General features: G+C 45.4%; 1 protein-coding gene across 1 annotated transcript in view; it reads left to right on the plus strand.

The window, feature by feature from the left end:
- The window catches only part of CNTNAP2 (contactin associated protein 2), a 1,963,583-nt gene that overhangs the window by 1,920,871 nt on the left and 21,329 nt on the right, over window positions 1-21,383 (plus strand). The window contains exon 22 of the mRNA XM_049643059.1: window positions 10,026-10,265. Coding sequence (XP_049499016.1) covers window positions 10,026-10,265 — 240 coding nt within the window. The remainder of the gene's footprint in view (window positions 1-10,025; window positions 10,266-21,383) is intronic.

The following is a 21,383-nucleotide window of genomic DNA, read 5'->3' on the forward strand; positions in this document are numbered from 1 at the left end:
AAAAAAAAAAAAAAAAAAAAAAAAAAAGGTTTAGCAGAAGCAGAGCACACACGGAAGAAACTATTTTTCTGTACGACATTTCAGTTTGGTAACGTTGTACGTAGGATTCTATTTCTTGTACGACATTTCAGTTTGGTAACGTTGTACGACATTTCAGTTTGGTAACGTTGTATGTAGGATTCTATTTCTGCTGCTCACAACTTAAAATGCAAAAGGAAAAGTGGAATAAAACCCGGAGAGTAAGAAGCACGTCTGTTCGTTTCCAACTCGTGGGAAACACATTAGTGTTCTCTTCTCCAGTAGCAAATAGCTAAGCCACATCGCTTATATTTACTAAGATTTTGTGAGGTAAAAATCAGACCTGCCCTTCTAATGAAGCCCCAGCACCCTGCTCTGTGGTTTGACTGACAGGTACATCCATTTTTCTGAAAGGTCTTGTTACTTTCAGCAAAGCCTGTTATTCTTAGCCCTGAAAAGTCATGCTGTGCAGCAGGGCACCCCAGGCTGCAGGAAAGGGGCACCAGGCTTTCTGTCTCACGTCTGACAACTTGAAACATTCAGGAGAAAGTGGAAAATTTATCTTTTAGATGATGCCAAATGTGTGCTATTTTGGAAACAGCTCAGGGAGCCTATCTTCTCTTTGTTTTATAATCACAACTGGCTTATATTAACCAGCGATCATAAGTTTGTAGTTCTCAGATTAGAATTTAGGATAGGGAGGGGCTCCTGGGTGGCTCAGTCAGCTAAGCATCCCACTTCAGCTCAGGTCATGATCTCACGGTTCATGAGTTTGAGTCCCACATCAGGCTCTGTGCTGACAGCTCAGAGCCTGGAGTCTGCTTCGGATTCTATGTCTCCCTCTCTCTCTGCCCTTCCCCTGCTTGTGCTCTGTCTCTCTCTGTCTCTCAAAAATAAGTCAATGTTTAAAAAAAATTTTATTTAAAGAATTTAGGATATGGAATGATAATTTCAACCTATGTGTATGTCCCCCAAAAGTTCAAGGACTGTAATAAGTTTATACAAACAAAAATGTAATACTTCATCTTTTCGCAAAATAACGTAGTAGGCTCACATCTTCACGTTAAGATATTTCTTTTTATTACTGTTTCTGAAAAGAATCCAGTTTTGTTTTATTAAGCCTTATAAAAAGATTTGCAGTGTAGGAGGAAAAAATTCTGCCTCTCCCAGCAGATGGCCTCTTTGTAACTGAATTACATTTGTCACAGGTCAAGAGCTATTTAAATTACACCTGCATATTTTAGTCCCGCCTTCCTCCATAAGAGAGAAAAGCATATAATAAATACAGCGAAATTTCATTAGTGTCTTTCAGGGACTAATAAAACGTCATAGTATAGAATTCTATACATCAGTTATGTTTACGGATTTAATTCTAGCTGTCTGTGCACCTTTGGAAAGGCAGCTGGTCAGGAAGATGTCACCGATCAAAAAATTTAGCCTGTTAGAATCTAACATTTCAGCGCCCTAAGGTTTATCATCTGATGGTGTTAGAATGGAGGAATGAGGTTTATGTGGTTATATTTTGCTTTCTTAGATTGACACTCTTAGCTTTTTTTGTTGCTTTCTTCCCCCTCTTTTTTGAAGTTTCTTATAGTTGTGGTTATTTCCCATTTACTTATCCCCCTGAGCCCTTCAGGCTCCCGTCCGTGCAGCTATGACCAAATGGGAAAGTTGTATCCAATCTGATCAACTGCGTCCAGCTCTCTGTCAGTTGAGACCCGGATGCTCAGCCCTAACCCCCAGAGTCACCATTTAGGGTGACTGTCAGCCCAGCTCATGTTTCCAAGTGTATATCAGGTGACTACCCAGCCTTCTCGTTTCAGGCTGATATTCCAAGAATTATTTAAACCTTCACTCAGGCGGTGATTTCAAACCCACTCCCTGTTTATTCCATATAACCGCTACTCCACGCTTGAGGCTGGAGGAGGGTGTAGAGAGTAATGGATTTTCAGCCTTCATAGATGAGCGTCACTGTAAGAGCAACACAACTAAATTTTCAAAGATGAGTGCATTTTCAGTGAGATAGATTTCCCAGTGAAAGTACCTCTGGAAACAAATGCATATAAATATATAAACATAGAGTCTGTTTATTTATAAAGACCTTTATATATGTAAATATATATGGCGTGCCTGGGTGGCTCCGTCGGTTGAGCGTCCGACTTCAGCTCAGGTCATGATCTCGCGGTGTGTGGGTTCGAGCCCCGCGTCGGGCTCTGTGCTGACAGCTGGGAGCCTGGAGCCTGCTTTAGATTGTGCGTCTCCCTCTCTCTCTGCCTCTTCCCCCTCTCAAAAGTAAATAAACATTATATATGTAAATATACATGTAAATACAAATATAAAACATGTATATAAACATAAAGCTGTATGGCATCTAAATTTCCTACTTCCCCTTCCTCTCTCAAAGCCACATTCCACACCTGTTGACCCCACAAAGCTGATAAACGTTGGCCCACAATGAACTTTGCCGTAACCGAAATTCCACGGTGTTTGCTGCCATCCCGCACGACCAAAGTGTGGATGACAGACTGTCTTGATATACAGTCACAGTTCTCGTCACGTGTGCCGTCCCTGGCTGATCACTCTGAACAAGAGGGTATTTTAGACATCTTGCAGAACACAAAGATAGCCAACTTTCGGGATCTGCTCTCAAGGAAACCGTAAATCTAGTAGAGACACAAATTCAGGTTTGTGGCCCGTCTGGACGGGGAAAGAACACACAGGGGCCAGGTAGCCAAAGAAACCATCTGGAGCTCTCTTCTTTAGAGACTGGAGACCTCTGATGTCCTAAAGTGGCAGATGATCACAGGTACTAGGTATGGAGAGAGGAAGAGAAAGGAATTTCATGTGAGTGGGACAGAGGTGCTAAAGGCCAAATATCAAGGGGTTTGGAGGAACACCAAGTTCCTCCTCAGAATATTCCCCGAAGAACAGTAATTTGAGAGCCAATGGCACAATGTTTTGCCTTCTCTGCTTCCAATTTTGCCACGTCCGGTTACCTTCTTTATGTTATTTATTTAACATTGTTCTTTAAATGGACTCCCCCTTTTCACCTAAACAAATTTATGTTCAAAGGAGAACGTGTTATAAGGAAATTTTGCAATACAACCATACAGCGAAATATGAGTATCACTACGATATAGCAGTGGTAAAAATACAACACTCTGGGGGCACCTGGGTGGCTCAGTCGGTTGGGCATCCGACTTCAGCTCAGGTCCATGAGTTCGAGCCCCGCGTCGGGCTCTGTGCTGACAGCTCAGAGCCTGGAGCCTGCTTCCGATTCTGTGTCTCCCTCTCTCTGGCCCTCCCCCGCTCACACTCTCAAAAATAAATAAACATTTTAAAAAAATACAATGCTCTGGAAATGTTAGGAAATTCAGCCCTGTTGTCTGCGGGAGCGTTCAGGTCTGAGGCCTGCTGTTAAAAAGAGAAACTAGCTGGGACACTTAGCTGGTTAAGTGTCCAACTCTTGGTTTTGGCTCAGGTCATGATCTCCTGGTTCCCAGGTTCAAGCCCCACATCAGGCTCCACGCCGATGGTGCAGAACCTGTCTGGGAGTCTCTCCCTTTTTTTCTGCCCCTCCCTGCTTTCTCTCTCTCAAAAATAAATAAACTTAAAAAAAAAAAAACTTGTTTTAAAAAATAAAATAAGATAAAATAAAATAAAATAAAATAAAATAAAATAAAATAAAAATAAAGAGAAACTAGCAAGTGTTGGAGTGCTGGAAAAGATACTCCAGTCCCAACCTGACACCCTCTTTTTGAAGGATGAAAAGAGAATGGGAAGAACATATTCCTTGCCCTATGATCGCATGTTACTTAATATCCAGCCCTTGAATGACCTAAGGGCATCCCCCAGTGCCACCCGTGGGAAAATTCCCCCAGGAGCAGAGGGAGGGAATAGAGGGGACAGTGCCCCATGGCCAGCTGCACCTGAGTCTCTGGAGAGCAAAGGTGAGCTCCGTGGCCTGGCACCCGGGTCTGCCCTCTCTGTCCCTCCCACAGATTCTGAAAAGTCGACTCTCCAGCCCCTAACACAGTGACGGGCACACAAGAGACCCCTCATCAAAAGTTTTCATTCGAGGAGGGCACCTGAGTGGCTCAGTTAAGCATCCAACTTTGGCTCAGGTCATAATCTCACAGGTCATGGGTTCGAGCCCCACATCCAGGTCTGTGCTGACAGCTCAGAGCCTGGAGCCTGCTTCAGATTCTGCGTCTCCTTCTCTCCGACCCACCCCCACTCGCGCTGTGTCTCTCTCTCAAAACTAAATAAAACATTTTTTTAAAAAAAGCTTTAAACCGGGTCTCGCTGACATCCTAACATCTTTTGGCCCTCTTTCATAAAAAGTAAAAACATTGAGTTTTACAGGGGTAGTTCATCACATCCCATCCTTACCCCCACCAAAAAGAATTCTAGAAAGTGTAAAACAGAACAAAACGCAGCTGATGAATAGGGCCCCATGGGCACACAAGAATAGACAGATGAGTTTAGTCTCTAAGGAAGATGAGAGCTGTCACTGGAGGAGTTGGCATCTGAATGTCCAGTCACAGAGGCCGTGTCCACAGGTGTCCGCGAGGTCCCCGCACGGTTCTGCCACCAGTGGGTCTGGCTGTGGCTGGTTCCGGTGCCCCGTCCCCCTCTCCTCTCTCACCACACCGTCTGGTATTCAGCAGCTGAAGACGGGAAGCCGGGAGGCACGTAATGCCACCATCAAGCTGGCACATGTCCTCGCTGCCTCGTGCTCCTTTCATCATAAGGTTTTACCTGGAATTGGGTCATGTTTTTAGTGGGCTATTTTCGATAACCCACATCATTAATGTAAGATATTCAAGTAAAGATATCATTAACCCAATCATTAATGTAAGATATTAAAGTACTAATTACAGCTTGAGGGCATAACTTCAGAAGTGACTGTACTGCATTTCTATGATTTGCATTCTTTAAAGCAGGTGTCCCCCCACCCACCCACCCACCGCCTTGATGCCTTGGCAGAGAAGACTCCATGGGGAAAGTAGTTTCTTACTGTGAATCGAGCTTTGGTATGTGATTCAGCATGCGACCTGTTCAGTCGGTTTTACAGATTAACGTAATTCACCTGTAATGAGCTCAAACACACCAAAGCAATAATAGCTTTACTATCATGTGTTAGATGCTCTTAAGAAAGATGGATTTTTATTCCAGAGAAGCATCTACAGAACTTACTGGTGCCTTAATTGATGCTGGCAAAGTTTTGACATCAGTTCATTGCATTTTTTAAAACTTTATTACTGGCTAAGTTGCTAACGAAACATGGTCTTAGAGCGGTCTCTAATAGCCGTTAAAAAAATTTTTTTTTTTAACTTCACTTTCACAATTTATAGAGCCCCTGACTAGAAATGCCAAAATCCAAGTAAATATAAAAACAACATGATATGGTCTGTGTTTTTTTTTTTTTTGAGAGAGCGAAATTGAGAATAAAATATCTGACTTCTCTGTATATGAAACATACATGTTCATTCGTTAGCAAAGCCTTAACTTCTCGATAAGGAGCCCTGAGGAGAGGAGAAAGCCCCAGTTCACCCCCAGGCCTCGTGCTTGCAGCCCAGCCCCCACCCTGCGCCCACCCCGCTGATGCGTTCGCTGGCCGCTCACAGCTCCTTCCCACCGTCCGGGGGTCCCTGATCCACCACCTACACCCCCTTCCTGGGACCCCCTCTGGCCATCTGCCTTGTGTCTGTTATCTCAGAATGAGACAGTCAGGAGAAGACCCGTCTTTAAGAAATGGGGACCCCGGGGCCCCTGGGTGGCTCAGTCCATAAGCGTCCGGCTTCGACTCAGGTCATGATCTCATGGTTCATGAGTTCGAGCCCCGCGTCGGGCTCCGTGCTGACAGCGGGGAGCCTGCTTGGGATTCTTTCTCTCCGCCCCTCCTCCCGCTCATGCTCCCTCTCGCTCTCTCAAAAAAAAAAAAAAAAAAAAAGAAATGGGCACCCCCTGTTAAACTGGGAGCCTTCAGGCAGATATGGCTTTGAAAGCGCTCATTTTCTGTGTGTGGTAGGGAAGCTCGCCCTACGTCAAGTTCAGAAAGTCATGTGAGCTGTGTGGGACTCTGTGAAGTAAAGCTTGAGTCAGAAGTTCATTACCCACATCTCCAGCAGAGGCAACAGAATCAAAACTGATTCACTACAGATGATCTCACGGCTTAGCAAAGGGCAAGAGAGCGCTGGTGACAAACGAGGTGCTTACCCACATCCACGGCCTGACCCTGTCTCAGCCCGACGGCAAAGAGAAGGACGCCTGTCTTAGGAGTTTGCAGCCCTGGGGGGCTCACGCGACCGCTTACTTGCTCAGTGCAGGCACTATGCTGCCACTAGAACCACCTTTCTAACACTGTTCCCATCACGGTCCTCGGCAGCTTCAACCACGGAGTCTCCGCCTTAAATACGGGCATCTTCACGTGGCATTCAAGGCTCTTCCCAATATGGCCCTGAGCTCTGAGCGCATCACGCTCCCACCAGAACCAGAACATAGCTAACCCCCCTGACACACTCGACCTGGAGTTCTCTTTCCTTTTATTCTCAAAACCTACTTCTAAACGAGACAAGCGTTGGTGAAGGTGTGGAGAAATTGGCGGGAACGTAGAAGGGTGCCACCGCCATGGCGGTTCCTCAAAACCTAGAAGGAGAACGACCCTGTGATCCAGTAGTCTCACTTCCGGTGTGTGTATATACCCAAGAGAAATCAGGATCACGAAGAGATATCTGCACTCCCGTGTTCGTTGCAGCATTGTTTACCGTAACAATAACTTGAAAACCAGTTGGGGCGCCTGGGTGGCTCCGTCGGTTAAGCATCCGACTTTAGCTCAGGTCATGATCTCACGGTCTGTGGGTTCGAGCCCCGTGTTGGGCTCTGTGCTGACAGCTCAGAGCCTGGAGCCTGTTTCAGATTCTGTGTGTGTGTGTGTGTGTGTGTGTCTCTCTCTCTGCCCCTCCCACTGCTTGTGCTCTGTCCCTCTCTCTCTCTGTCTCTCAAAAATAAATAAATGTTAAAAAAAAAAACTTTAAAATAATCTAAGTGTCCAACAATGGATGAATGGATAAAGAAAGTGTAGCATACACACACAGTGGAATACTCTACAGCCTTCAAAAAGAAGGAAATCCTGCCATTTGCTACAACATGGATGAACTTGGAGGACAGTACACTCAGTGAAATAAGCCAGGCACAGAACAAACTACATGATCCCACGTGTATCAGGAAATCTAAACTAGTCAAACTCCCGGAAGCAGAGAGTAGAATGCTGGTCACCAAAGGGGCTGCAGGGTGTTGGTCAAAGGGCACGTTATTTTTTCACTTACACAACGTGAATGCAAGAGAGCTGCCACCCAGCACAGTGCCCAGGGTTCACGATATCGTATGGCATACTTCCAAATGCATTCGGGAGTAGACTTCCTGTTAAAGCATCCGTACCACAAAACAAAAACAAAACCCGCCCTCATGTTACCTCTCCCGAAGTGCTATCCAGAGCCCCGTGTAAACTGGCTTCCCAGGCTTACCATAGACTTTGATAATTTTGCCAAATACGTGGTTTGCTTCTCAGCTCAGAAAACCACAGTGTCCCAGAGGCTCTGGTGCCTGTCTGCCTGCCTCCCTAGCCCCGTAGGCCTCAGTTTTCTCATACATTCCATAGGGATAGTAATGCTCCCTTTTCCATAGAGTTGTTCTAGGAATTAAATGTCTAATTTGTATAAAATATCTAGCATTTGTATAAAGCATATGGTTATAAAGGTTCAGTAAACGTTAACTCTTGTTATTACGCAGCACTTGTTCAGTTGTATCGCTTTGTGATTTGCATGTTTCTCCAGCTAGGTTGGGAGCTACTTACGGTCAACTTCTGTATTTATCTCTGTCTTCCTGCTCCTGTGGCCAGGCAGTGAGTACATGCAATGAATTGAATTGAATTGAATTGAGGTCTCACCAGATGGTAGGAGCTACCAGGCCCCAAATTCTTCCTTCTGAAGCCCTACTCCAAGGCTGGACAGGCTAACACGAATTCTCCATCTATGGATGAAAAGCAGCAGATGGGACTGATGGAACTTGGGTTCCACCAAGCAGCCATTGTTCTGGTGCCTCGACCACAGATGTTAGCCAGATAGGAATTTGGGAAAGCGAGGAGCAGAGGTCTCCCTTCCAATCTGGAAACAGAGAGTTACCCTGTGTCTCCTTGGTCTGGAGATGTTTCAAGGGAGGCAGATCACTAGAAGGAGGGGATAGAAACCAAATATATGAGGTCTTTTCCTGGAAGGCAAGTTGGTGAACCCAGAACAAGGAATTCTGATATCAGACCAGAAGACAAAGAATCAATCAATGAATTCATCCAATGAATCAATGAACTCGTCCATCCAATAAGCCTGCAATTATCGACAAGAAAGCAGAGGAGGAAGAAGAGAACAGCCAGCGAGGGATCAGTGGGACCAGAGCCTCTTTCTGGTCATCAGGGGAACCCTTAGGAGACATGCTGAGTGTGGGAATTTTGTTCACAGTCCCAGGTACCTTCTGCCTCCCCCTGCTAATTGAATCATGGTCTAGCTCAGAATCACAGGCTGAAATTGACTGCAGGAGGAAAATATGGAGAATGGTTCATTAAAATCTCTTTACAGACTTGTCTAAGTAAGCCCCTTTTGGAAGTACCACTCTCCATTGGACTAGGACAGGTCAGCCCTTGAAGCAATTCTTTAACATGATGAATAATCAGTACATCCCCTTCTGCCTCCAACGCCTAGAAGCTCCCTTCTCTACTGATTTATTCTTTCATTGACGGGAAGTAAATGTTTATACAAGACTGCTTCACCTGGGTTCGTTCCCCAGTAAGAGACATCACCTGCTCCAAATTCAACTTTTTAAAGAAGTAGGTGGCCTTCTGTTTCCCCAAGTCGGTGTTTTTCACAGCTCCACCGGAAGGGTAAATGTCTCACATCCTTGTTCCTGGTGGTAAAAGACAGTCGGCAGGTTGGCATAACATCACGTCCGGAACACAAGTTGCTCTGTTCTTCTCTGAGGGTGCATTTGCCCACCACCTGGGTTGGTCACGCTGTGCCATCAGTGTCTGTGCCCGTGGTTCTCAAGACTTAGCGGGCTGCAGAGGCACCTGGAGGGCTTGTGAAAGCCCAGATTGCCAGCCCCCCCCCACCCCCTGGCATTTCTAACAAGTTCCCAATCTGCTACACAGATTGTAAAACTCAGGGCAGAGGGTGGAAGAGACACTTGCTTTTACTGATCTAACTGGTAAGACAACGTGTGGTTACATTAATTGAAACAGTACATTGGAAATGCCTCTGCTCAATTCCCCTCTGATTTGAATGTTAGTTTAGGAAAACGTTAAGCACACAGAGTGGGGGAAGGTAGCGATTCTTAAGTGCGTGTGTTTATTTGTGACTTGAGTCGGGAAAGTTTCCTGACTTCCAAAACATCCATCGGATACTAGCTGGGTTTCTATAAATCTCAGAATTCCGAGGGGATTGGACGCTGAAGAAAGAAAATGCTCCGTTCTATAGGCTGTGGGAACTGTTGTTTGTTTTTTTTTTTTTTAATAAAGGATTCTGAAGAAGAAGAAGAAAATAAGAAAGAGGTACAAAACAGAACCATAATTCACCAGGAGGGCTGAGCAGGGAGCCTTGTTCAATATATGTAAGAGGGAAAAGAGAAGGAGAAAAATCAATCAGAACCATGTGAGTGTTGTTAGTTCTAACAATACCGCAGGTATCCAGAAGGTAATTATATGTGCATTTTATTGTAACAAATAGAGTCGTATTCTCCTCACCCTACACAATCTCTGGCAACGCAGAGGTTCTTTTACAGCGAAGTCTCCAGCCCTGAGCCTTGCCGAGTCATTGATATTTCATCTGAAAGAATGTAACATCTCGCACTGAAACCTGAGAGTAAGGTTTGGACACAGGCATCAAAGGCGAGGATATTTTACCGCCGGAATACAGTGAGTGGGGACGATTTTTACTTTCTCTTTCTTTATCTTTTAGAAACAGGGAAGATTGACCAAGAGATTCACAAATACAACACCCCGGGATTCACCGGCTGCCTCTCCAGAGTCCAGTTCAACCAGATTGCGCCCCTCAAGGCGGCCTTGAGGCAGACCAACGCCTCCGCTCACGTCCACATTCAGGGCGAGCTGGTGGAGTCCAACTGCGGGGCCTCCCCGCTGACCCTCTCACCCATGTCGTCTGCCACCGACCCCTGGCACTTAGACCACTTGGATTCAGGTAAGGCAGGCTTGGCCAGGTTGCTTTATTTCCTTAAACCTCGGTTTCTTCATCTGCAAAATGGGGTTATAACAGAACCTCGCTGGTGAGGTTGTTGGAGGATTAAGAGTGTGAAGGAATGGGTGAGCCCAGGAGTGCTTAGCACATAACCACGTGTGCAAAAGTTACCACCGTCAGCCTCGCTCGGAGCCAGAAGGAGATAAGGTAAGGCACGTGGGAACTATTGACTCATTTAAGCGGAATTAGGAGATGCCTAAACCGAGGTCTGCGAGGTGACTGTCAGATGACCCGATGCGTCACTTCCCCTACTTACGCCTTTATGAGTCACTGCAGCCCCACAGTCCAAGGCCAGGGGGCAAGCTTTACCTAAAGCAACACGGAGATTCCTCTCCCGACCGTGTATCTATGTGCATAATCCCGCACCCTTCCAGGTCCCAGGGGGTGCGTGTAAGCTTGCAAAACCCTGTGGATTTAGTCTCACTCCTGCAGGTGCCCAGACATGTACTTTGAAAGCACAGGCCTGCCTGCAATAAAGGGCGGCTCTTGGCTGCAAAATTAATTGGGAGGAACTTCACGGTCCCCATGACACCGAGTGGTGGAGAGCCATAGGTCTTTGTTCTCTGCTCTACTCAGCCCGACCTTGGGTCCGTTGGATCACCTCTCCAAGCCTCTACTTTGTCACCATGAGGTGAAGAGTGGGGTGCGATCTCCACAGCACCTCCACATCTAAGAGCCCGTGGGTGTCCGAAGCAACGTGTAATGTTCCTCAAGCTAAAAACAGGAAGAGGACGGTGGAGGCAATGTGGCTGGAGGCCTGGGTTCCAGCACTATCACTGCCTCTCATTAGCAGGTTAAGCATAGACACGTTTCCTCAGTTTCCTCGTGAATAAAATGGGAGTCCTAAGAGGCACCTGGGTGGCTCAGTCAGTTAAGTGTCCGACTCTTGATTGGGGTTCAGGTCATGATCTCACGGTTCGTGGGATCAAGCCCCATGTTGGGCTCCACGCTGACAGCAAGGAGCCTGCTGGAGACTCTCTCTCTCCCTCCCTCTCTGCCCCTCCCCTGCTCATGTTCTCTCTCTCTCTGTCACCTGCTTGAGATTCTCTCTCCCTCTCTCTCTGCCCCTCCCCTGCTCGTGTTCTCTCCCTCTGTCTCCAAATAAATAAACATTTTTTAATGGAGATTCTAAGACCCAGTTCACAGAATTCTACATGGGACGATATACTGAAAGCAGTTAAAATGGTTATAGACATGTAGCAAGCTTTTAAAAAGTTTAGCGGCAATAATGTTGTTATCGTGTTAGACACGATTTGCCGTGATGCTTGAATGTCCAGTAAAGGCTCCCAAATCCTCCCCAACCCTAACTTCTAATCCATAACTGTTCATCATGTAAACGTCATGTGTTTGATTACTTTACGCATACTCCAGCCCGTACCCCGTATTTATGAGTTTCGGTGCCCTTCTCGTCACTGTGATTCCTTGCCGGGATTTGTGCCGCTAAGCTTTACAAAGCTTTGAAAAAAGCCAAAATTGCCCCACTGGCAGAACAGCCAATTTACAGACGAAACAATCCCCTTTGTTCCTTGCACATGGATTCCTATAACATGATGAGGGGTGCTGTGTGCCAAGGGCACTTATAAAGAATTCTCTTTTATGACTGTTGTCAGGATTGCGCAGCAGGCCGGTTGTTCCTCTTGGGCTGACCTGAACAAAAGAAAGCATCCCTAATGCCGAAAGAAGAAAAGGAGGAGTGACAATATGAGCTGAGAAAAGACCTGTGTCAGGACCACAGAAGAACAGAGATTTCTCAGATAAATTCCTCCAGATGCCAGAGCAGACCACGGCCACACAGGATCTTTGAAACGCTCAGGCTCTTAGGCTGTTACAGGTGCATGAGTCGTGAGCGTGTGTGGTCTAAGTCGGCTGCCAAGAGACCAGTTTCAAAAGCCTCTAGATGCTACTTTGGGCCGATAGGAGCTCACATTCACTGTGCTTTAATTAGTAAAGTGCCTGCTTTACGGTCTGAGAGATACAGTTGTAGGGGCCAGAGAGTTTGAGTTCATTTGTTGTGTAAAAATCACACTTTCCGCGGGACAGTCTCATTCTTTTTGACGGATATGATGGAAATGTGTGTAGGGAACGTTACTGCAACCCAGATATCATGGGTGCACTATGTCATCTAAGGTCCCTTTCGCAGAGAATTTCCACTGGCACTGGGCCACAACTCTCCCCTGGTGTTGACCGGTCGCTGCATGGATCTCGTCAGCCACTTCCATGATTGGGGGAATGCTTTTAAAGGAGTATGTGTGTCTGTCTCATGAGCTTTATTAAAGGGACAGAAAACAGCTTATGACCTATGAGGCAGAAGGCTTATTTAGATAACAAGATTTGATTTCTTTTTTTCTTTTAGGTAAATGAGAGAGAATGGGGGTGGCAGGCTGAATAGGGAACAGAGAAAGACCCAGATAAGGGGAGGTTACTTAATAGCAGCCTCCAGTGGCATAGTGTCAGAGAGGAAGACCTTTTCCTCTATTCTCTTACATTCTGTCCACAGGGGCCTGCAAATTAAACTGATAAAAAGCAGATTAACAGGAGAAGAAATGTATTCGTATGCGTTCAGGGGCTTACAAGAGAAAAACTCAATAAATGGCTGAAGCCAGATGCTTAAATACCTTACATAGTAGAGAAAAGGCCTCTATAGGAATAACAAGTGGGTTTCTAAAAGAAAAAAAAAAAACAGGAGATAAGAAAGTGTGATAATGCTTGTTCATACAAATATGAATGGTCTTTCTGGCTTCTTCAAGGCCGTAAAAGTCCCCTGGAGAGAGCACTTGTAATAAGTTTACTCTCAGTCTCCTTCCTGGAAGTAAAAGCCACCCAGAAGAGAGAATGGCAGTCTCATTTCCCAGAAATTCCTACTTTTAGTCAGATAAAGGAAATTCCAAAAAGATTTCTTTCTATATCTGATGCATCCCAAATGTCCTCAGCTTCAAATCCTCTTTGTACCAACTCTGGGGTCCTGAGTGAGCCCCCTTATCAGCAATTTGCCCCCTACTTTGGGGGGAGCCTTTTGCTTCCTTTCAGATGATCTTTCTTACTCTATTTCCACATGAATCTTCGCTGTCAGACATTCAGAAACGACAGTATATACACAAAACTACCATTGCCGCCTGTAAGTCGTGTGCTGCCCGAGTCTCCATAGGTACAGGACAGGACAAGAATGAAAGTGAGAGCTAATTAGTCCTGGTTTGAGAAAAAGGACACTTAGAAGTAGATCGATTCATCTAGAGCCTTAGAAAGTGTGGTCCTCCACCAGCCACGTATTTCCCTGGAAGCTTGTTAGAAATGCAGAATCTGGGGCATCTGGGGGGCTCAGCCAGTTAAGCGTCCGACTTTGGCTCAGGTCATGATCTCACAGTTCGTGGGTTCAAGCCCCGGTTCAGGCTCTGTGCTGACAGCTCGGAGCCTGGAGCCTGCTTCGGATTCCGTGTCTCCCTCTTTCTCTGCCCCTCCCCTGCTAACTCTGTCTCTCTCTAAAATACAAAAACATTTTTTAAAATTCTTAAAAAAAGAAAGAAAGAAAAGCAGAATCCCAGGCCCCCACCTCAGCTGCACCAAATCAGCATCTACATTTTAGCAAGATTCCCAGGTGACTCATGCACATTAAAGTTTGAAGCACTTATCCGATGCAGCGGTTCTCGCTCTCAGATGCACCTTTGACTCACCTGGTCAGCTTTTAAAAATCCCGACATCCAAGCTGCACTCGTGACCAGTTAAGGCAAACACTCTGGAGGTTTGTATGAAGCCGTTACGTGGTGAAATCACAAATTAAAAGGTCGTAGTGGTAAGCTTACGAAAGGCTGGGTTCCTCTGACCATTTTGTTAGGAAGCTCACCAAGGCAGAGAAGTCCCATCGGCCTACCTACAACTGGAAAAATAGACTGAAGCCAAACAAACACGAAGCCCACCGAGTGGGGCCACAATCCGTGGCTCTCACGTAAGTGCGTCATGATAGAAATGGCTGCACCCAGGAAGGGGCCTCAGTTTGAGGAAAACGTCAAATTATTTTTTCAGTGTTTTGAATGAGCTGGCAAACTTAATATGAAAAGATATGGGGGGGGTGGAAATGCTGCTTTAAAATAAAGTAGGTGCATTTATGGAGAATAGGGAGTCCTTAGGATTACAGGGATCTTAGTGACGAAGTAGGTCTACTCACTACATACTCACCCCAGGACATTTGCTTTGCAGAGACCTGGAAATCAGAATTCACAACCTCTACTCTTAGGTCTTGTTTTCTTTCTGCTCTCTTACATTTCTTACATCTTTGATGATACCAAATGACAGACCCAGCAAATGTGTTCCAAGGGATGCTGGCTTAATGCAATACGATCCTTTTTCTCTTCCATGACACGCTAAGCTATCCATTCCCTCTGTAAAGCCTTTTGGGGCTCTGTCACTGTTTTCCTAAGTGAGGGACGTTTATGGTTGGTCAGGCTGTGCACTGCAAAACTCTAAGGGATGCCATTTGCATTGCAGTGTATGGCTCCTGGAGTAGTGCAACCTGGGGGCCTCGATAGGGGGTCGCTAGATCCTTACGGGAAGAAAAGAGACAAGGCGTTATACAACATAGTGTTGTTTCCTGTTCACTTCTCTTTCAGGCCTTCTAATCTCGTCCAAGAGAAAGTCTCCGTGTAGCTCTAGGCCTGCCACCCTTGCTAATAAAAAAAGAACAGGCTTGACAGGCAATGGAATTACTTGGTAGGGATATAAAGTGTAATCAGTACATTTACTCATCTAAGAAATTGGGTATATTTTGGGGCATCTCAGTGGCTCATTCGAAGTGTCCAACTTCGGCTCAGGTCATGACCTCATGGTTCGTGAGTTCAAGCCCCACGTCGGGCTCTCTGCTGGCAGCTCAGAGCCTGGAGCCTGCTTCAGATTCTGTGTCTCCCTCTCTCTCAAAAAAAAAAAAAAAGAAAGAAAGAAATGAATAAACATTAAAAAAAGAAATGGGGTCAATTTAGTGAAAATAAGCGAATAAATAATAGGTTTTACACGGATTTGGCAAAAACAAAAAGGTGAAGCTGGTTTCCACGTGATTGGAATTTTCTGGAAAACACTGGACAGTTATAACAGCACCGTCACAAACACAAGGGCCTAGTATGGGGCTGGTCGAGTGTAGTTTTTAAAGAGGAGGATAGCAAACAAAATGATGTTGATTTTATTTAAACCGATTCTGTATCAGAAGCATCCACTCGATCTTTTTCCTGCCCAGTTCCCCCCCCCCCCCCCCCCCCCCCCCCCCCCCGCCGAGAACAGGTATAGTCTGTTTCTAAAGCACATCATTATGGTTGTTAGAATATTTTTTTAGAACGGTGGTTGCAAGGTAGAAAAAACAAACCCTAGCTCTGGGCTGCAATTTATTTAAAGGTCACAGAGCACCAGAAAATTGCTGTGATTCACCTCTCAGAATTACGGGCTCGGTTTTTTCTCTTTGTCACATTTGCAGAATCTCATTTCCTTAAAATGGCACGGATTTGCCAGCAGAAAGACAACTGCAGATGGCAGTGCGCATTCTGCAAACTACAAAAACAAAACAAACACCAGAAAAAAACAAATCCAGGAGTCTGATGCCATAAATTTCCGCGCTAAGTAATGACTCCAAACTGCGCGTCGAGCTGTTTCATGATGCGTGCATCTGAAGTGTTGGGGAGTTTTATCCCATTCACGACATTGGATACAAAATACATCAGGACCAAAGGCCACAACGTGGGCTCTTTTGTAAAATATTAACTTAGAGGGGCCTGGGTGGCTCAGTCGGTTGGTTAATGTCCTTGCGGTGGCTCAGTATAGCAGCTCCTTGCCTGTCAGATCCCAGAATACGGCTCCCCAGGCACTGGCCAGGAAGTCTGAGGTTGCAACCCTCAAAGGTATTTTAGCACTGGAAAGAGCAAGGTGATTTCTAAAGGCGCCCCCGCCTCTACTGCCACGAGTTATAATGACTCGGTTTCTTGTCTATATTCCAAATTTCCTTTCCACCGTCTGAAGATAAAATATTTTTGTATCTTCATGGGCAAAGGAGTATGGATGTAGCGAACATTTTAAAGCTGCCTCTATCAGGGCGCCTGGGTGGCTCAGTCGGTTAAGCGTCTGACTTCGGCTTAGGTCATGATCTCACGGTCCGTGAGTTCGAGCCCCGCGTCGGGCTCTGTGCTGACAGCTCAGAGCCTGGAGCCTGCTTCGGATTCTGGGTCTCCCTCTCTCTCTGCCCCTCCCACACTCCTGCTCTGTCTCTCTCACTCTCAAAAATGGATAAATGTTAAAAAAAAATAAAGCTGCATCTATTTGGTTTCCTCCATAATTACAAGCTGGTAGTTGGTTTTCTGTACCACCTGCAAGCACTTAAAATAATTGTTCCAGCTCTTATAATTACATCGTAATCATTTCCGAGCAGATCCCTGTTTTCATCCTTACGCTAAGATTGCATGATTAATGCATTTAATCTCTGATACCTAATCTTTTTTATTACATTTTGTGGGTTTTGTATCCTTCGGTGACCAAAACAGTACACGTTTATTCAAGTGCAGGGAATAATTATCACCCCCTTTTTAAATGCGTGCTCTTCCTGCAAAGGGTCCAAATTGTCCTTTGCTGTAGAAGCCCCCGGCGTATTTATGTAAGCCTAAGTCACGTACAACATCAGAGTTACCGATTTGCAGTCACAGGGTCATTGACGTTGTTCCCAACTTCTGTTTCCATAATGAACAGCTTTCTACACATGATTTCACTGGGTTGGGGGAATGCATTTTTAATTTTGGTAGCTGTTCTATATCACCCTCCACAAGTACAGGACCTCCAATCCAGTCAGATATGGGTGTTTCCTTCCCCACACCCTCACCAACCCAGGACATCGGAATGCTCTTTTGAATTTTGCTCTATCTTATTTGAAAAAAAAAAAAGAATTTTAATTGTTTTAATTTGGGTTTCATTAATCACGAGAGAGATTAAGTCTCTTTGCATACGTTAACGAGTCACTCGTAGTTATTTTGCTGTGGCCTGTTTCCATTCTTTGACCAAAGAATTATTTACATATTTATATCCTTTCCTCTTTGCTTGCTGGTCATTTCCTACTTGGCTTACAAGAATCCTTTATGTGTTGAGTAAATTAGTATTTTACGACATGGTTGAATGATTTCCTAGTGTGATCTCTAGTTTTTGAATGTATGAGGGTTTCTTTCCATGTAAACATTTTTAAATTTTAGAGGATGAAATACACAGTGTTTCATGGCGTTTGGGTTTTATGTCGTGCCCCCTCCATTCAGAAATTATTTTAATTATTTCACATATTTTTCTAATGGCTTTGTTTTATTTGTAAGATTTACACATTTAATCCGCCTAGAATTTATTTGGATGGAAGGAGGAAGGTAGGAATCCCACTTTATTTTTTTCCAGCTGGCCAGCCAGTTGTTCTGGCACTGTGGGTGAGCTCCCGTCCTCTCCCCTGCCTTTATCATAGTCACAATTGCCCTTTTTATTTTTAGTCTTTTAAGTTTATTTATTTTGAGAGAGAGAGAAAGAGCTTGCAGGCGGGGGAAGGGCAGGGAGAGAGGGAGAGAGAGAATCCCAGGCAGGCTCCGCACTGTCAGCACAGAGCCCAACAAGAGGCTCGAACTCACAAACTGTGAGATCATGGCCTGAGCCGAAATCAAGAGTCAGACGCTTAACCGACCGAACCACCCAGGTGTCTGGACTCCCTGATCGATCGCGTTGATCTGACTCTTCATGAGATGGGAGCAAGCGGTGATAATGATTCAGCTTTTATACCAGTAGTTGGTATTTCATAAGGTTGGTTTCCTTTTCATGCTTTTTTCAAAATTTTCCTATCCTTACACACTGACGCTTCCCACGTGATGTTAGAATTCCTGTCATTTCGTTGGAATTCTCTAGAATTTGATTGAGATTGAATTGTATGTGTAAAGTAATTGCAGGATAATTGACACCTATGCAAATAATATTTCCCTGCCCAGCAAGCAAATGTCTTTCCATTTATTGTCTTCCCTCCCCGTTATTCAATATTCATGTAGATATAACTTTAAAACATTTCCTGATAAACTTCTCAGTTGTTTCCCTTTTTTGTCGAGGCACAAAACCCAAAAGCAATCAAAAACAAAAACAAACACAGAAAAAACCTCGTCTTAAGGTGAGTTACTTTGGCACCAAATTACATCAGCAAAATTCTTCACAGCAGCACCCAGATGAATGTTTGATTAAATATAAGCGAGACGAGGTATGTGTACAACAAGGGCCATCTTAGAATTCTACCTGATGTGTAACCTACCATACACGTATTCACATTTTAAGGATTCTTGCTTGGGTAAGTCTTAGCAGAGTTGGGTGTTGAATGGTATCTAATGCCATTTCAACATCTATGGGCACGATCATGTTCTTGGATAAAGTAATGGGGTGAATTATAGCAATAGATCTCCAAATCGTGAACCGAGCGTTCATTCCTAGCATTAACCACATTCAGTCATGGAGAGGCGTTGACTCAAGGTATAACTAAAGTAATTTTACTCACACTTCGTTTAGGTTAGTAGTTTGGTTTTTGTTTGTTTTTGACGTTAATAATTCTTGGCTGAAATATGTTTATAGCATCCTTTTACTTTTTGGCTGGGGGAGGGGGGTGCATATATGGGTTTTATACACTTATGCCAGCTTCATAAAAAGGAGCCATCCTGCAAGAAATGTGGGAGGCCTCTAGGAGAGCAGTCTCACACTGACCAGAAAGAAAACCTGGACCTCCCTGCTGCAACCACAAAGGCTGAGTTCTACCAACAACAAGAACGAGCTTGGAAACAAACGTTTCTTTAGAGCTTCCCGACAAGAACTCAGCCTTGGCGACATCAGATTTCAGTCTTGTGATCCCTAGCCACACCATACTGGGTTTGTCCATCACCCTCCAACTCACAGAGTAACAAACAAGTGTCATCCAAACTTAAATTGAACTAAGAATCCCCTGGGGAAATTGATGAGTAAGGTTGAGTTGGGCAGAGATGGGTTTGAGAGCCTGCTTTTCTGACAAGCCCCCAGGTGATGCCGATGCTTTGGGTCCAAGGACCTCACTGTCTGTGGCAAGGATATAAATAGCCTTGGAGCATCCCCTGTACCTTGTAAGTTTAATAGACTCACTCCCGGGGCGCCTGGGTGGCTCAGTTGGTTAAGTGTTCGGCTCAGGTCATGATCTCACGGTTCGTGAGTTCTAGCCCCGCGTCGGGCTCTGTGCTGACAGCTCGGAGCCTGGAGCCTGCTTCAGATTCTGTCTCCCTCTCTCTCTGCCCCTCCCCTGCTAACGCTCTGTCTCTCTCTCAAAAATGAATAAACGTTAAAAAAAAATTTTAATAGACTTAACCCATAAAACCAATGGAGCCTACTGGCTTGTTCTTGTTTGTTTTTTAGTGGGCATACCTCTTTGACAACCCCCAATTTCCTTTATGATAATTGGTTTCATTAGATTTGTTTTCTCATCTATAATAATTTGTTATATTGTATTCTTCCAGAAATGTGTGCTTTTAATCTAGGTTTTCAAATTCATTTCCATAGAGTGGAACAAAATAAGTTTTTATAATTAATATCCATTCTCTAGAAACTTTCTTAGTCAAATATCTACTAGGTTTAGGATTTTCCCCTTTTCTTCTTAGAGTATCTGACTTTTTTTTTTTTTCTCAAAGAACCAGCTCTGGATTTATTTATTCTATCATGTTTCTATTTTCTTTTCCCAGATGCTTTTATCTTGACTTCTTTGAATATATATCCATGCTCTTTAACTTTGTGATTTGAATGTTCAATGATCTCATTTTCATCACTGGCGTGTGTATGATATCTTCTCACAGAGAAATGTGAACCAAAGTTAACAAATCTAAGGTCCAAGCCCAAGGCTCACTCTTGACCGCACCTCCCAGATGGCAGATTCCAGACGCAGTGTCTTGGCATGAATACTTTAAACCAAGGCACCTGAGAAGCCTCGAGAGCCCACACAGCCTTTCCAAGTCACTGCAAGAACAGAGCTGGCGGGCTTGTGCTTTGCAAAGCCGTGGGGGCCGTGGTGAAGAGATGAGGGACGTAGGTGGCTCAGGTGCGGGCAGCAGGGTGCTACCCCCTTTCAGCCTCACCCCTGCACACCGTCCCCTCCTCACACCTGCTACTTCCTAGTGGCTCCCACGCCTGACAGGGGCAGAGGGCTGCCTTCCCCCAAAGCTTCCATTCTTTCCTAACCGGGACTCTCTAACTTTCTAGAACTCCACTGGGGAAAAATCCGAAGGGGCTCAAACCTCCAGCTTTGGGACAACGTGTAAGGCCCTTCTTTCCTGCCTCACGGGGACTTCTTTCAGTCTGGTTTTCCCCCGCCTCTCTTGCTGTCTTCCTTACCCCTTGTCCCTCGCAACAGATTTGAAAGCCAAGAAGGTTAGGATTCTGTTGTTCTCTGTGCTCTGCACGCACCACCCCCGCCCCCCGCCCTGACCCCATCACACCTGGCCCCGTCCTTGGAGCCCCACCTCTCCCAGATCTGTCCCTGGCTGTCCTCACTCAGGGCCAGGAAGGGCAGAGGAATACCCAACACATTGCTATGGTGACTGCTCCGTGGACCACAGAACCACAGACTCCAATGGTTCCCGCTCTCCATTTTTGCCTCATTCTCGTGTCGGAGCAATGTTACGAGACGCCCACAGAAGTGAAGCAGGTTTGACTTCTGTGTGGTCCGGGGATGTCTGAGTCTGACCTTGGTTCCACGAGCCACCCGTCTGAAGCCTCCTCCTGCTGTGCTGTGTCTTTGAACATCCATGCAGATCCCTTGGAGGCGTTCAGGGGAGCTCAGCATCTTCCACATGAATCCAGCATCGCTTCCTTTACTGACTCTGTCACTCAGAAAGACTATTTTGTCAGAATCCCTGGGTGTGAATCCTCCCGAGGGAATCCCTGCCAGTCGCCCCCACCCCCCCCCGGGAAATGCTAATTCTACCTTTGCTGGCAAATCGGGGGCCTTGTGTCCTTGCCTCTGATTTGGAAAGTCACAGAAACGTTATCCAGATAAAGTGACCCAATGCCATCCGCTCTTCAGGG

This window comes from Panthera uncia, chromosome A2 (assembly GCF_023721935.1).
Source record: "Panthera uncia isolate 11264 chromosome A2, Puncia_PCG_1.0, whole genome shotgun sequence".
Taxonomy (NCBI): domain Eukaryota; kingdom Metazoa; phylum Chordata; class Mammalia; order Carnivora; family Felidae; genus Panthera; species Panthera uncia.